Source organism: Dendropsophus ebraccatus, chromosome 4 (assembly GCF_027789765.1).
Source record: "Dendropsophus ebraccatus isolate aDenEbr1 chromosome 4, aDenEbr1.pat, whole genome shotgun sequence".
NCBI classification, from domain to species: Eukaryota; Metazoa; Chordata; class Amphibia; order Anura; family Hylidae; genus Dendropsophus; species Dendropsophus ebraccatus.
The window spans coordinates 69,988,312-70,004,562 of record NC_091457.1 but is presented as its reverse complement, the minus strand read 5'-3'; the positions used below and the strand labels follow the sequence as shown (position 1 = coordinate 70,004,562).

The window sequence follows — 16,251 nt, the reverse complement described above, 5'->3', positions numbered from 1 at the left end:
AGGGCAAAAAAATCCCAAAGTGCAAAATTGCGCATTTCACAACAAATCCAGAAAAATTGTAATAAAAAGCGATCAAAAAGTCACATATGCGCAATCAAGGTACCGATAGAAAGAACACATCATGGCGCAAAAAATGACACATCACACAGCCCCATAGACCAAAGGGTAAAAGCGCTATAAGCATGGGAATCTCGCCGTTTACCGTGCGAGATCAGGAATGTGCTTAATTAATAGTTTGGGCGATTACGCGTGCGGCGATGCTAAATATGTTTATTTATTTGTTTATTTATTTATATTTATAAAATGGGAAAAGGGGGGGTTATTTGGACTTTTAATAGGGGAAGGGATTTTTTATTAATAAAAAAACATTTTTACTTTTATTTTTACATTAACTAGAAGTCCCCCTGGGGGACTTGTATATAAACAGCACTGATCTCTCATAGAGATCAATGCTGTGTATATACACAGCAAAGATCAATCAGATCGGTCATAGATTGCTATGGCCTGCTGCAGGCCATAGTAATCTATTGCCGAGCCGGGATCAGCGTCATTCCGACCCTGAGGCCCGGCACGGGCAGAAGAACGGATCTCCCCCCCCCCCGGCGGGACCCCGCTCTGAACACCCCCCGCAGCACCATGACGTATCAGATATGTCATGGGTCACTAAGGGGTTAAGGCCAAAACAGGCTGAAGAGGCAAGGGGTTAGAGTGAATCTGTCAGATATAATTCATGTTTTTAACTGCTGACACTGTTCGATAGCTGTTGATGGAGACGCGTGGCACCTTTCATACTGTATATCTGTCTGTGCTTCCAGAACATAGAAAAATGCTTTTATTCTCAAATGAAAAGTGTCAGGTATTTCCAAGCTCCTGATCTGCTGTAACCTGTAAATCATACCCCACATACATACATAAATACATACATACATACATACATACATACTCAACCTGCTTGATTAACAGTCAGATGCAAGTTGAGCTCAAAGCAGATTGAGGGATGGGAGCTCAGAAGCTTAGAAAAGCCTCTTTCCACTGAAGAAAAAATGCAATTTTCTGCACTCTGGGAGCACAGCTTGATATATGAAATGTACTCTATGTTTCCCTTACCTAAAAGTTACCTAAGGCCTTATTTACACACCTGCAGTTGTGGACACGCAATTGTGGACAAAACATAGAACCAATGTTATTTAATGGCCCCATTTACTCATCTGTACATGTGTATGGGGCTGCAGTCTGTACCACAAAAAAGGTCATGGGATTTGCAGCACAGATGTTATTGTAGAGTCAATGTAGTGCTCCAAGAAGCATAGTGCCCTATTGATGCACATTTGTAGTGCAGTCTGCGGCCGCAAAGTCCACTACGGACGTGTGGTTTGCACAGCTGCGGGTAACCAAGGGGTTGTTGTTAGTTGTGATCTGTACACCAATGAGGACCTTCTCTTCTTCTCTACCTATACCTGAGCTCCTTTATTTTCTATGCTTTCTTCTCAACCACTCACAGGGCATATTATACCACCTGTAGGAAGTTGTCACATGGGGAGAGGAATTATACACCCACACTAGTTAGTCTTGGTCGGGTTCCTGTGTAGAGCAGACGTACATGGGAGATTCAGACACCAGTTTCTTGAAAGCAGTACTTTCCCACACTATGCAGTGTTGAGCTACTCAGGGGAGAGGATTGGTCAGAGAGACCTCAACCCACGCTAAAAACAAGTCTAAAGGTACGGGACGGTATCCTATAACAGAGGAACTGATCCGGATAGAGCAAAGTTGCTAGAAGCCTACGTACTCAATCTCGCAGCGCTGATGAAACCAGGAAATCTTGGCGGCTCTGCTCAACCCAGGTAACAAGGTCTGGGGCTTGTGTCACCCTAACAGGACGGGTCACCCAACACTGGGTGGCAAAGAGTGGTATAGCGACAAAGGTTAAAAACACGGGCACAAGTAAACGTCTACTTTCAAGTCTTCAGTATTCTACTTCTTCTAAAGTTCCGGCAGAACACATTTCTACCCTGGGTTGGGACTCTCATGACATACTCCTCTCTGCTACTCTGAACCTGCAGTACAAACTCCTCTTCACTGTTCTGGACTCTCAGCACAGACTCCTCTCAACTACTTTCAGCTCTATTACTCTAAAGGTCCTCGGTACAGCTCCTGTCTTGTCAAGTCTACCACCCACTATCAGCTATTGTACAAAGTATTTCTACAGTAGAGAAAATTTATTTATGCTAACGGACCTCAGTGGTTACTGCTCAAGCACCTACACAGTAGATACCACATACCTCCCCTTTCTTTGGGTGGCAGTACCGATTATCCGGGTGGGTCACAACTCCACTCCGGACCATCGTGATAGGTACCCAAGGTCATCAACCACAGGGTAAAGGGTATAGTATGCCACTCTAAACTAAAAGCAAGTGTGCCTCCATACCTGTGTGCCCACCTGGCACTGGCGTCACAACACTTTACCATCTGGCTGAGCTATACCTCGACCAACCACCACAGCAGTGGCGTCACTCATTACCACCAAACAAGTGACTGGTTGACCACCTTAAGGCAGCACCAAATTAACTGCCTATGGTGTATTCTTTTAGACAGTACATGTGCCCACTTTAGACACTTCCTATTAGAAGGGTATCTTTATGATAAATTGATGAAAATGGTGTTATGTTGTAGGGACCCTAGTAGATCACAGTAATCTGAGATCGAACCTGTTAGTAAGGGTGACTTTACACAGAAAGATTTATCTGACAGATTCAAGTCAAAACCAGGAATGCATTTGAAAAGAGGAGGAATCTTAGTCTTTAGTTTATGGCCTATTCTCTGTTTATAGTCTGTTCCTGGCTTTGGCTTAAAAAATCTGTCAGATAAATCTCTCTTTGTAAAGGCCCCCCTAATGTCCAGTTCTCATGCACCACCACAGGATACATTACCTTTGTGATGAGCAGAAGTCCCAAGTCTTCCAGAAGGGGTGTTGCCTTATGTAGCTGCTCTCTGCACTAATAGATGACAGTTCTGAATAATGAATCCTCCATTACCTCAGGATAATATGGTATAGAATTTGACAAGATCACCTCTGATATATTTATTATATCTGTGTAAATTTTGTATTTATACACACACCAGTCCAGTCAAATTGAATCACAAGCACTTGCAAACATATCCATGCTCCATAGATTTGCAGGGGATAGTCATGATTTCGGAGTTTACTTATTAACTTTATCTCTCAGAGACGGAGCATTAGAGGTTTATATGTTGGGCATGCAGTCACTCGATTGTACATTATTTCTGTGCACTGAAGCATTATACAGGTCTGGATAAACATGACATGAAAACCTTTTACATCTAGGAAAAATCAAGGGGCAGCTGACAGATCAGATTGTTACACCTGCGTTCCAGGCTTTCATGTACATTGGGAAGTATCAGAACTTTTCTGTGATTCTCTCCTTTGCTGCCTTTCAGTGCTTTTGATGTGGGTTTGAAGCCTCTAGAAGGTGAACACCTTCAGAATTGCTTCTTGAGCTTTGTTTTATCAGATTGGGTATAGCTTTGTGGACATTTTATAGCATAGAGACAGAGGACTTTTTGCTGATACCCTTTTCGTTTGATAAGTGGGCAGAGTGGCAGCTAAGGGAGCAGAGAGGGCATGGATGGATTCTGTGCCCAAATGAATATGAATTATAGCAAAAATTGGTGCCAGATGATTTTTGAGACTCCCACACGGCAGCCTCAGATTCATCAGATTTATTGAGAGAAATTGCCTCTTTTTAAATCCACTGTGGGACATTAGGGCAGGGATTTACAGATACATACATATCCCAGTACATATACAGATACATATACATACAGATAAATCCCCGCAGTGTTAGATGATATCTGAGTCAAGGAACTTGTGTCTTTGGGTGTTCAGGGGTAGAGGGGTATTTCATCAGAATATACTGTACATCAGTCCTTGTCTCAGACACAAACTATGGCAGATGTTATAGGAAGCTAGATATAGGGCCCCTCCAGTCATTTTTTACTTGTCCAGCAGTAACATACCATACATAAACTTGTGGGATAATGCTCAACTCACTGGGTGGCTTTATCGTGGGAAAAAAGCCCTTCTGGCATTGCGCTATGTTCAGATGACAGCGTTAGGGACTAATCATATCCTACAGCTACTGCTTCATGGACTAAAAGTCACTTTAGCAAGTGCATACAGGATTGTGCTCAGGGTGCGTATAGGGTCAAAACACACCATGCAACCACTTCTATTTATTCCTAATTAATTTTGTCAGCATAGATGAGGTTAAAATATCCCTGCTAGGTCTTTAAAGTGAAAGGTGCAATTTAAGTATTTCTCTAGATATTACAAAATCAGCCTTTTTACAGAACTTTTTGAATACAACAGGGTTATGTTCTTTTTGTCCTTTTAATGAGAACCTACAAAACAGAGATACGTCTGCACGACTTTGCCTACTAAAGCCCCTGTGCAGACAGGTCATCTAATCAGGTTTTACGTTATACTCCAGATACAAATGATCTGGAAGTGTCCAGGAAGGCATTGCCCAGGCTGAAAGACCCCAGGTCAGTATGGCGCATCTGTCCTCTTTCATACCTCTTTCAGCCCTTGTAACTGCTAGTCTTTTTTCTTGTGCAAGTGCTGTCTCTTTGCAGAGAGGTGCATGCACATGTAAGCTGTCCTCTTTAAAAAGCTCTGAGGCTGCCGGGAGAAGATAGCTTCCATGCGCATGCACCATCCTGCCGAGTTTAGGCCAGGCTTCCTCAGTCTAGAAAACAGAGCAGGCAATTACAAGGGCTGAAAGAGGCGTGTTTGAAGATGGATAGGCAACACTGAGCTGGGCTCTTACAGGCTGGAGAACCCCATCTGAGCTCTACCAGCTCATTTGCATATGTATAAAAATAATTATATCTGCACACTGGAAGGGACAGTCAATACAAAGAAGGTCCAAGCATTGAAGACATTAAATATTTCTATATCTTATAAGTTATAGTATCTCTGTAACTTTTTAAATTGTACAATAGCGTGGAAATTGTCTCTTCATGGTCTGACCTTTCCAATTATTACATCTTAATAAGCAGCAGTATGGGATATGGCTTTTATTATATAGTAGGCATCTGTGAATTACTATGGTTTCTCAACCTTTAAGACATTACCAAAAAAAAAGTGTGAGGAGATGTGAATGTCCCTTTAATGTCCTGCTCTCTGATATTGCAAGACAAACGTTATTCATTCCCTGTGTAGTCTGGAAGGGAAGCCGGAATTAGTAGAGGGGAAAAAATTTAATTATTTATGGCTTGTGAATTGAGCTATCGAGGAATAGAGAAAAAGTGACATTTCAAGGGGACTAAAAGCACAATGAGTTTCCTTGATGCCACATATCGTAAATCTGCACTGTTCCCAAGCTCTTTTATAGATTGGAGCTTGTAAAACAGCAATAGAGAATCTGTAAACTTGCTCCTAAACCCCTTTCTCATATTTACAACAGTTGTGACATCGGCTTGTCACTTGTCATTAGACCCATAAACTGCTTCCTACCAAGGTGTAACCTCCCATTATTGCAATCAAACAAGTAGGAAAAGAGTTTTTCAGAGTAAAAAATTAGAGCTTCAAAATCAGAGCAATCTGCAGGTTTTCACATGATTTTGTCACAAAGGGGCGGTCAACATTCTTCCAACCACCACTAATATTTAGTAGTTAGATCATTTTCTGATTTAAACCTCCAGCTATCTATTACTTTTTACTTTGGATTTGACCTCTTCAAATCTGCTGCTGATTCAGTTGAAAATCTGCATTTGGAGAAGGCGGGCACTGGGAATTGTGGGGACATTAAATCACAGTGTGTAACAAATCCAGCGGACCACCTGAGATGGTACAGAACAGCTGACAGTAGCCCAAACAGAATTTAATACATATCAATGATGGACATGCAGCAAAAAAATAATTTAAACCAAATTGGGAACTGAGAGTGCCAAAAGCTAACTTACAGTTAAAGAAGTGTCTAAATAATTTAGTATTTAAGCAAATCTTTGTTATTTTTCAGATGTTATGGCTCACAAATGTCAAACTCAACTCTCATATGGGATAAATACCAATTGATGGACAAGGACAGGATCACTGGTTAAAGATGAAACCAAGTATACACTAACAACATCTTTACATGACTTGACTTTGTTTTCTGCTCACCTCTCACCTTCCACGTCAACCTGTTAAGGCCACACTCCAATATTTATTATACAAAAAATACACTCATACACATGCATGCTTATTTTCCCAGGGTGTGTATGTGATTTTAATGTGGAGAGGGGAGTATTCCACTGTCAGACACCTTTGGTGGCAGCTTATTTCTCCAAAAGGGGTTGGCCACGTTATAGTAAAATAGTTCAATGTACAGAATTAGTGTACTCACTGCACTTACTGACAGCAGCTCCCTGTGTACCCCATAGAGCTAAAATCAGACTGTGCTACCCAGCTGTGTGGTTAATCTGTCCATAAGATGGCCGACATGGAGGAGCATGTACCCCCCCTCCATGTTTCCCACTAAGCCACTTTATATGCCTATGGAGGAAACTGGGATCAGGCCATGGTCACATGCTCCTCCATGTCAGCCATCTTATGGATGAACTCACCACAGAGCAGGACAGCACAGCCTAGAGGAGAGTTTTATTTTAGCTCTATGAGGTACACAGGGAGCTGCTGTCAGTAAGGGCTGTGAGTACAGTTACTAATACTGTACGCTGAACAATTTTACTATAAAGTGGCCAACCCCTTTAAGAAGAAGAAAATCACCATGTTGACTTTATTCATGCCAGAGCCATAATTTCCTTAACATCTACAGAATGAATGTCAGCGTAACACCTAGTAAACATTATACTGAAATTGACAAGTTCATATGCCATTAGTCTAATGTACACAGCAACCTTTAGTACATTTAAAAGATCAGAATATTATTGAACTGGGTCTGTCTGTTGTAATGTGTTCACTGTGCAATTTTCTCAAGTATAACTAGATATTGACTGACTGAGAAAATTAAATGCTCATAAATATTATTCTATATATACTTTTAGTGGCTATCATTTCTGGTCATAGACCAAGTGTCTAAGTTGCCAAAGCCACTTGCATTAGCAGTCCATTGATCAATGTGCAGATATATATGTGTATGATTCTGTGTGGTTCCTCTGTCACAGTCAGATCACTCAGCCTAGCAACCCCTTCTAAATGAGTTCTTTCACCACACAGCATTCAATACATAGATTAGAAGACAGCAGTGAACTGAATGACTGAATCATTTGGGTCATCCAAAAATTAGATCAAAGAGACCCTTGCAGTCTATTGAAATGCAATTTCTTCCAAGTCCTATTGTGAAGACTGGAGGCTTGAAAGAACGGGGTCGTTGCAGTTTTATTGTTGTGAAGCTACTGCTAATGAAAGCCACAAAGAAAAGATAAGAGCTGCCAACTGTATAAAAGAACCACCACTTCCACTTTAATTGCATTGAACAAAGCAAGCTGGAAAGAGGGGCATCCAAGTGACAAAAGTAATTGGTGTAAAAAGGATATTGAAGCTATTCAGTCTCGGAGATATTGTTCAGACTGACAGTGTGATGGCTAAACTTGGCCTCTGATGGGATAGTTTGCCGCACTGATCATTTTACAAATCATGAACAGATACTTTTAACTATTGACTCCCTAGTTCTTTTGGAAGGAGACTCACAAGCAGAGCTCTGATAGAGGAAGAGTAACTTGCTGCAAGGTGAGAACCCAGGATGCCCTTAATTAAACTCGTTCATCAGCATCTAAATGACCAGAAAAGCTTTAACACATCACATCATTAGGTAATTAGCAGATCTGCTTTACGGCGCCCTGCAGAGAGGATTCCAGGAAGACATGATTAAATGGACTGACAGCCACTAACAATAAGATACCTGCTAACTGTGTAGATAACACCAAAAACAGAAAAGGAATAGAACCGTACACAGATCATTGGACAAGTCCTTCAATTCAAAGTACATCACTTAATTACATTCATTTTGATGAGCTAATGAACTGTCATCCCTATGCTAGGTATACTTCTTTCCAATGTACAATGACCCCCCAAGTGCATCACTTTATATCAACATTACGGCACCTAATAGTCATCGTTTCTCAGAAAAGTCTAAACATCTTGAAGCCGAGACTTTCTGACCCTTGGTACATAAATCCAAAATTGGCCTAATAAGTGGCTCCTTTATTGAACTGTAAAGGAGTGTTCCAGGCAAAACAGATTGGTGGCCTATCCACCACTAATAAGCTGTTACTGCTTGCACTACAAAGTGAAAGAGGCTACAAGCAGTTGGCTCTATTCCTTGTGTAGTGATAGTGATGCACAACTGCTGCTCAGCTCCCAGTCAAGTGAATGACAGCTGAGCTACAGTAACCAGGCCCAGTCTCTACGAAGTGAATGAAGCCAGCTGCTCCCAGGTCCGTTTATTGTGTAGTCCGCATGTTCAACAGCTAATGATAGGGATGCCATGTGTAGGCGTTCCGTTGATTAGTAATTGATGACCTGTTATGTGGACAGTGAATCTGTTTTTACCTGGGAAACCCCTTTAGGGTTCTGTTCACACATATCATTTTGTTTAGTATTTCTGTCAGTATTTTTAGCCAAAACCAGGGATGAAACTTTAATGCACCTTTTCTTATGTTTTTGACCCATTCCCGGTTTTTAGCTAAAATGTACTAAACAAATAATTCACCAAAATAGTGACCAAAATATTATGTGTGAATATAGTCTTAAAGAGGAAGTCACATAAAACTTGACAGGTGGTGGTGGTTATGTGGGGGGGGGGGGGTGCTTGAAAATAATAAAGTATAGTTACCCGTTCTGGAACCCCTGCAGCTCTACTCTCAGGTCTTTCTGACAGCCAGACCATGTCACATACCCTGCCGCTGAAACATCTCGACCCCTCCACCTCAGTCACTGATTGGCTGAGAGGGCAACCTATCAGTGGGGTATGTGACGTTTCAGCAGCAGAAGCTGTAGGAGGCCGGCAGCTGTCAGTAATTGGTAAGCAACATTGTGGGGGCACATGGATGGGTAAGTATACATTCTTTATTATGTTCCTGTGTTGTTGTTGTTGTTATTATGTTATGTTGCCTGCTTATGATTCATGTACCTGCTAAATGTCTTTTACATTAAATCAATGTTCCATCGTTGATCTTAAAACAGTAGACAATGATAAAACATTAAGTTCTAGTACCCAATATTACCAGATAAACCACATTCTGATGACAGCATCATATTTGTCATATTGTAAAACATTAGTCTAGTCTGTTTTAAGGTAATCATTGGTATTATTCTTGGCGGACTCCATACATCACCTTACCTCTTCCTTTAACAAGATGTGCACAATTTTTAGCAATGATCACTATTACCCCAATCCATATTAGACATTATATAAAAGCTAATGCCCTCTTACCCCCATGATAGTCCCATGGCTTCCTAACAACTAACAGTGTTGTCTCCTGTTCCAGGGCAGGTAAACAAAAAAAGTTCTGTTTGTTGATATATATACAAAGGTAAAAAGAACATAAGGAACCTAGAAACAAAGTGTTTCTTTGTAAGCAAAGGAATGCATGCATAAGATAAAAGTGCTTCTGTTAAAAGAAGCAAACAAGAGGCTAAAACAGTCAATCCCTCTACAATGAACTATGGTTTGGGGTTCCACACCACTGCATGTGTGAGAGCCATGATGATACTGCACTCCAGAATCAGAAACATTTTAAGACCACGGAATGGAGAATTATCAATTCAGCTGTAGGAGCATATCAGCACTGAAGGGTTCTTGTTTTGGCTTTAGAAAGCCATGTAAAATAACTACTAAGGAATTTTCGGTTCATAGAGGGGGGGGGGGATGGGGTCACATTCAATACTTTATCTGGTTAATCATCATACTTAAATATATCAAAATATTTTGTTTTTAACAAAGTAACTTACATCCTTGTTCTATATTTTTTCCTCATGAATGTATTCACCTCCAGCTTCCTCTCTAAACTGTCACCCTGATGTTGCTATCCCCTTTGCTTGAATTGTTATTGAAAGCCAACCGCCAGTATTAATGGGACAGGTCAGGTGACTGCCATTGAACTTAGCAACAGTGACCCATCTTGGCTACCCAAAGCAGTCCGTAACCAAAAGCAACAGGTTATCAAAACACAGCAGACACATAGGGAATATCGCTCAAATTATATACTTTAAGAAATGATTGCACATTAAAAATATGTTTCATATAACATAATGCATCACTATACACCCCCCCCCCCTCCCCCGGGTATCCACAAGTGATTGCTCCCTGTAAACTGTTAAGAAGCAAGAACTTTGCAATGGATGACAAGAGCAACAAGGATCCTCCAATGGATCTAGGCGCTGACATGGACAGAGAGTGTTAAGGCAATACATACACTACAAAGACACTAGAAATGACCTGTTATAGCTGCATATTTAGATGATGGACATCTCTTCTACTGAGTTAAATGCAGCAGACCTGAATTCCACGGCTGTATACTCCATACTCATATCATAAACAATACAGACACCATGAAGATGGTCATGTCATCCACCTCCAAATTTCTGGCTATAAGGTGGACATGTATGTAAATAACTGTGTTCTGCAGTGCTGGAGATAAGGTAGAAACTGAACATACGTTCAGTACCATACCTCAAGCTTATAACTCATCATTCAGTCTTTTATTGGCAACAGAAGGTGTTTTAAAATGACTTACCATGCCCACACACATAGATAAGGCTACTGAGGAGTTCTCATAGTTCCTGATAAATCCCTGATAAAAACATGGCTCCAGAGTCTGTTCCATATCTGTTAAGGATCCATCTTTACCTAGAACATTCACAGAAAACTGACTTGACAGCAATGTAGAAGGCCGGAGCTCCAAGTGTAGTTCCTGTCCAAATGCTGAAAATCTGTAGTGCAAGGAAGTCTTTGAACTTCGTGTAGACCTCTTCTTTCTACTATTGTGCAAGATGTCATGTGAGATGTAAGCTCCATTGAAGTCCACTTCCACTGGTGTAATAAAGACATAATCTAAGGGCAGAATACAAGGTATCAGAATTATATTTTTCTCTTGTGTGATTCAGTTAAAGAAGGGATAATCACAGATCTTTGTATGTGGCAATGGGGTATAAAGTGTGAGCAATGACACACTGAGTCCCTCTGGTAACTGTGTTTTCCCCAATAGATGTGATGCTTCTACAGAGGAATGCCTCTGTTAAGGAGAATCCCAAAAACCTCTGTGTGTCTTAATATAAAATCAGAGGCTCAAGTCACAGGAATACAATAGGCCAATATCAGCTATGGGTGCCCTATTATGGATCCATACAAATCTCATCTGTAATATAGCAGTGTACATAATACACTTGACTTGCACCAACCATTATGTATGTACACCCAATGATCTGCCCAACAGGTATAAAGTAGACATCTTGGTGCTGTTCACATTACAGATGAGATATCACTTCATAAGAGGTTGGTAAAGATAGTTACTGTTTGCCGATGAGGTATAGTAGTGTTGGAGGCAAAATATCCTCAATAGAGATTTAACATCAGGCATGGAACCTGGAGAAGGTTAAAGGGTTGCTATTTCCTAAACCTATATTGTTCATGATATTTGGAAAGTAGATTTAACATAAAAAGGCATTATATAGAAAGAACAAGAGTTTTACTTAAAAACAACTGATAAAAGCTATCACAATCCAAGCAGCAGAGAAGATAATATGGAAAAACTCCATGGATATGGTTGTTAAAGGAGAATTCTGGGGTCAGGCTTTTTATCAAAATAGCCGCAGGTGTCTGCTGTCCCCCACTGGTTCCTGGACCCCCTGCCACTTCCTGGTCTAAGTGGAGACCCGGGATCCGGACGTGTCAGACCGTCTCATCCAGTCAGCGGCTGTAGCGGGGCGGGGTCTGTGCTCAGACCAGGAAGCAACAGGGGAATGGGAACCAGAGCACAGGACAGCGAACCCCTGCACTGGAGACGGGGAGGAAGGTGCATTTTGTTATGTTGAGCTACCTCCTCCGTGGCTATTTTGAAAAAAATTTCCGACCCCAGACTTCTCCTTTAAGATGATGACTTTAGCAATAATATTTCATATGATGCACGTGGCTCCTTGCAAGACAAGACTCTGAATAACTGTAACTTTATTGTCCCTGACATGTCTAACACAGATCATTTTATCCAATGGAAGTTTATAATGAATAATAATCAATGACTGCAAGCAGAGCTCTTAAAAAACACAAGGGAAAAAGAATGTATAGGAGTAAGCATTAGTCAATGAATAATTTCATTTATTAATATAACAAACCCTAGCCAGTGTATAATAGGTAAAGGTATACTACCGATAGTGCTACAGCTAATTCTACACAACAAAGGCAGCTCAGGCCATTCTGATGCTAGTGTTCCTTTAAATGCACATTTGACAACTCAATCAAAACAATAGAGGTCAACAAGGGATTCCACTATTATGTTTTTGTTCTTGCATAAAAAGAGGATTAGTCAAACTTAGACTTTAGAAAGAACGATTACAATAAGTCCTTTAGAAAAAAAACATTTGTCACCACCAGGGGGTTCCACTGATTACCCATTCAGCACAATACAAGTCAGCAAATAAATGATTTAAAGGGCCTGCTCTGTTCATGCTCTGCCTATCAAATACATTAGCCCCTCTCATAATAATCCTCTGACATGGACATCAACTATGACAGGTCAGAGAATGGTAATTGATCAGTTACTATGCCAACTGCATGATCTTTTCATCCATTCTTAACCCAGCTAAATCTTCAAAATTCACACAACTTTCACATCACACAAGTTGCCTGTCTATTTAGGTTGTTTACTTTGCGAGAAAGTTGCCACCAATTCTGAGACATCTGTGCCACCAATGTTCATTACTGATCAGTATAGATATTATGATGCAAAGTTTAGCAGTCAGGGATGATATTTCAACATTATAATGCTATGTTCCCACTCAGTATTTTGGTCAGTATTTTGCAACCAAAACCAGGAGTGGATTGAAAACACAGAAAGGCTCTGTTCACACACTGTTGAAATTGAATGGATGGTCATCATTTAATGGCAAATAATTGTAATTATTTTAAAACAACGGACGTTATTTGTCATTAAATAACAGCCATTGACTCAATTTTAAGTCTCCAGCCACTTTATAGACAGTGGCAATATACATGGATGACCCCATACTCTATCCAAAATAAAGACCATTGTCGAGATCTCGGGGGCCTGGCAGGCCCCGCAAAATGTGATACTTATTCCCTATTATTATGACAGGGAAAGAAATTGCATACATTTCCCTTCCTGGTTCCAGTGCAGCTGCTTCTACTATGTGGCTCTGATCCCCATTGTTTAGTGGCTTTAGGATTCTGCGACATGACATAGCAGGCCGCTCAGCCAATCAGTGGCCGTAGCTGACACTGAATCGCTGAGGGGGCCTGCTACTTCAGGTCCTTAAACCCAGAAGCCACTAAACAATGAGACTGGAGTCGTGTAGTACAAGCGGCAGTAATGGAGCCAGGGAGGTAAGTGTATATGACTTTATTCCCTTACCCCTTCCCAGGCCATAGAGCTTTAACTGTCAATGTCATTATGAAAAACTTTTGACATGTCACAGAGACATGTCAAAAGTTTTGATCACTCTGGCTCACACGTATTCACAGGGGTTCACACGTATACCTATCCATGCTCAGTGCAGTCCTGTCCCGGCTCTGTATCACATGATGAGTCAGGCTCTTAATATAAGTCTAAGGAGTCAGACGATTTCACTGACACAGAGCGGGGAGCGGATCACGTTGCAGCCTGGTCCTCTCCACATTTGTTCTCTAGAAGTCCGAACACTCTTTTGACATGTCTCCCTGACATCAAGAACAGGCTTTCAAGCCTTTATTGGCATATTCAGGTAAAAAAAACAATGTTTCAACCGGTGTGTCTCTCTGACATGTCCAAAAAATTTTATAATGTCAGTGTCACTAGATGGACAAGCTCTAAGTTTGTTTAGGTTTAAAAGTTTGGGATTCATAATTCGTTGTTGACCATAACTACAGTGGTAAAATGAACATAGTCGGTTACAGATTTGTTTGAAGGAACCAACAGGGAGAGTTTGGGGTAAATGTTGCAGGTGACACTACTATACAACGCATGTGATATATGAGACACTACTGTAGTAGCTATATACTATTTATCCTTGAGCTCTAGTTAAGTAGGATTGAAAAAGGGTACTTCTGGCAGAAGAAATCAGCATATAATATAGATCTTAGCTATACTGCTTGCTAGCCTGCATAGTAATATAGTAAACAAAGCCATGCAGCAGTGCCCTCTGTGTCATCTCATGTAAATTCCTATTTATTACAATTTACTTTATAACTAGGTAAGGGGAGGGGGAGGGGGTCACTCTTCGTCCCTACCAATCCTTACCTGGGTTACCTTCTACATAAGTTCCTTGTATAGTAAAACAACTTCAGAAGATACTGTTATATTTGTATACCAGGCACATGTGGTCTTTAGCTATGTAGATATGCATTGTAATCATTTTGAAGGAGTAGAAGCCGATAGTAGCTAATGCTGAAATAAATGAATAGCAGAGATTCCCAGACTGGGTCTGCAGGAAGCAACATCTGCAGGAGAAGCGAATTCCTTAGCAGACTGAAAGGCAATGCTCAGAGTATGCTCTAGACCTGTCATTAATTCATTATATCACAGAGAGAGCAGGACTTTACAGCCCCACTGTGAGGCCTAGTCATTAAACTTGACAGTAAATTAATCCTGTCAGTGCAGGGCAGGCATGAAATGCCCTGAAAGGGTTACCCAAGAAAACATGCTCCTCCAAACCACAGCTCCAGTTGCTTTTTAACTCTTTCCTATAAACCTTTAAATACATTTATGATAATATAAAAAAAATTAAGAAAGGGATTTAAAGTAGTGGCATATGCAAAGTTGCAACATACTAAAATGGACAAAAAAAATTCCATTTATCTAGAAACTAATAGTCCAGAAATCTGACACTTTTTTTCAGAAAATTTCAGACTGAAAAGCCCAATAAAGTAAAATATTATACATTAGTATTTTATTGCAGACGTTCTTCCTGACAAGCTATTTACCTGTATTTGTTCTCATCCAGAATATTTGTAAACTGAGTATCAGATTCTGCTAATGCAAAATTTAGGGAATTTTTATTTGTAATAAATTTTACCTATAACATAAAATAACAATAGCCAAAAAAGCCTGAACAATAAAAAGTACACAAAAAAACACACACACGCCAATTAGAATTTGGATATATATGAATAAATGTGAACTATACAATAGTAAAGTATTGATACAAACCTTGATTAATTCCTGGAAATGCACTGTCACCAGCTAAGGAGACAGCAAATGATACACATAGACAGTAGAGTTGAAATGTCTGAAAGACAAGAACAGATGATATAAGTGATAGATGTGCATTGAGGAATTTACCTTATTTAAATATTTGTATCTTAAAACCTGCCTTGTCCAAGCTTCCAATCCACAGGATTGTCAAGAAAGGCATAGAGGTGCACTTCAGGATAGTGACAGGTAATGTCCACAGAAGGAGTACAAAATAATCCATCTTCTGCACAGCATGCAAGCCTGTATCTGTTCCAAGAAGCATGCAGAGCAACAGACAGGATGTTCTCATCATCTTGAAGTAGGTGGCATTTTTGCATCCAGGGCATGTAAGGTCCCTCTGCTTGCTAATGTTCTCAGGTAGTGAAAGGAAGACTCAGTGATTCCACTGATCATCTTAACCCTAGACTTAGCTTTATGCAGCAGCATTCCCAATAATACAATGCACTCTAAACCCAGCATAGAATTTCTTCTCCTGCCCCCTCCCCTGTTCACGCCTCTTTGTGTCACTCAAGTACATTCCATGAAAATTTGACTATACTGTAGGTTTAGCCTGTGTTGAGAATTTGTTCTGTCAATGCTGTATAACCTGTGGATTTTTTTTTCTTTTATATTCTAAGTAAATAAGTTATCAATATTGCTTTTTATTGACATGGGAGAATCAAGTTTCTAAAACACTTTGAGAACAATTGAGAATCCAACTGCAACTTTACAAAAACATGACCTGCATTTGTATGCTGCAGTTGTCAAGCATAACATGCATATGTTATAGAAGACAAATACAAAAAACATCAAGGTGTCCAACATTGGGTATGTATAAAGGTC

General features: G+C 40.3%; 1 protein-coding gene across 1 annotated transcript in view; it reads right to left on the bottom strand.

The window, feature by feature from the left end:
- ADAMTS18 (ADAM metallopeptidase with thrombospondin type 1 motif 18) overlaps positions 1–15,721 on the bottom strand; it is a 79,940-nt gene extending 64,219 nt beyond the window's left edge. Inside the window, exons 1-3 of the mRNA XM_069967891.1 lie at positions 15,548–15,721; positions 15,385–15,463; positions 10,762–11,078 (exon numbers count right to left, since the gene is read on the bottom strand). Coding sequence (XP_069823992.1) covers positions 10,762–11,078; positions 15,385–15,463; positions 15,548–15,721 — 570 coding nt within the window. The remainder of the gene's footprint in view (positions 1–10,761; positions 11,079–15,384; positions 15,464–15,547) is intronic.
- Between the last annotated feature and the right edge of the window lie 530 nt (positions 15,722–16,251).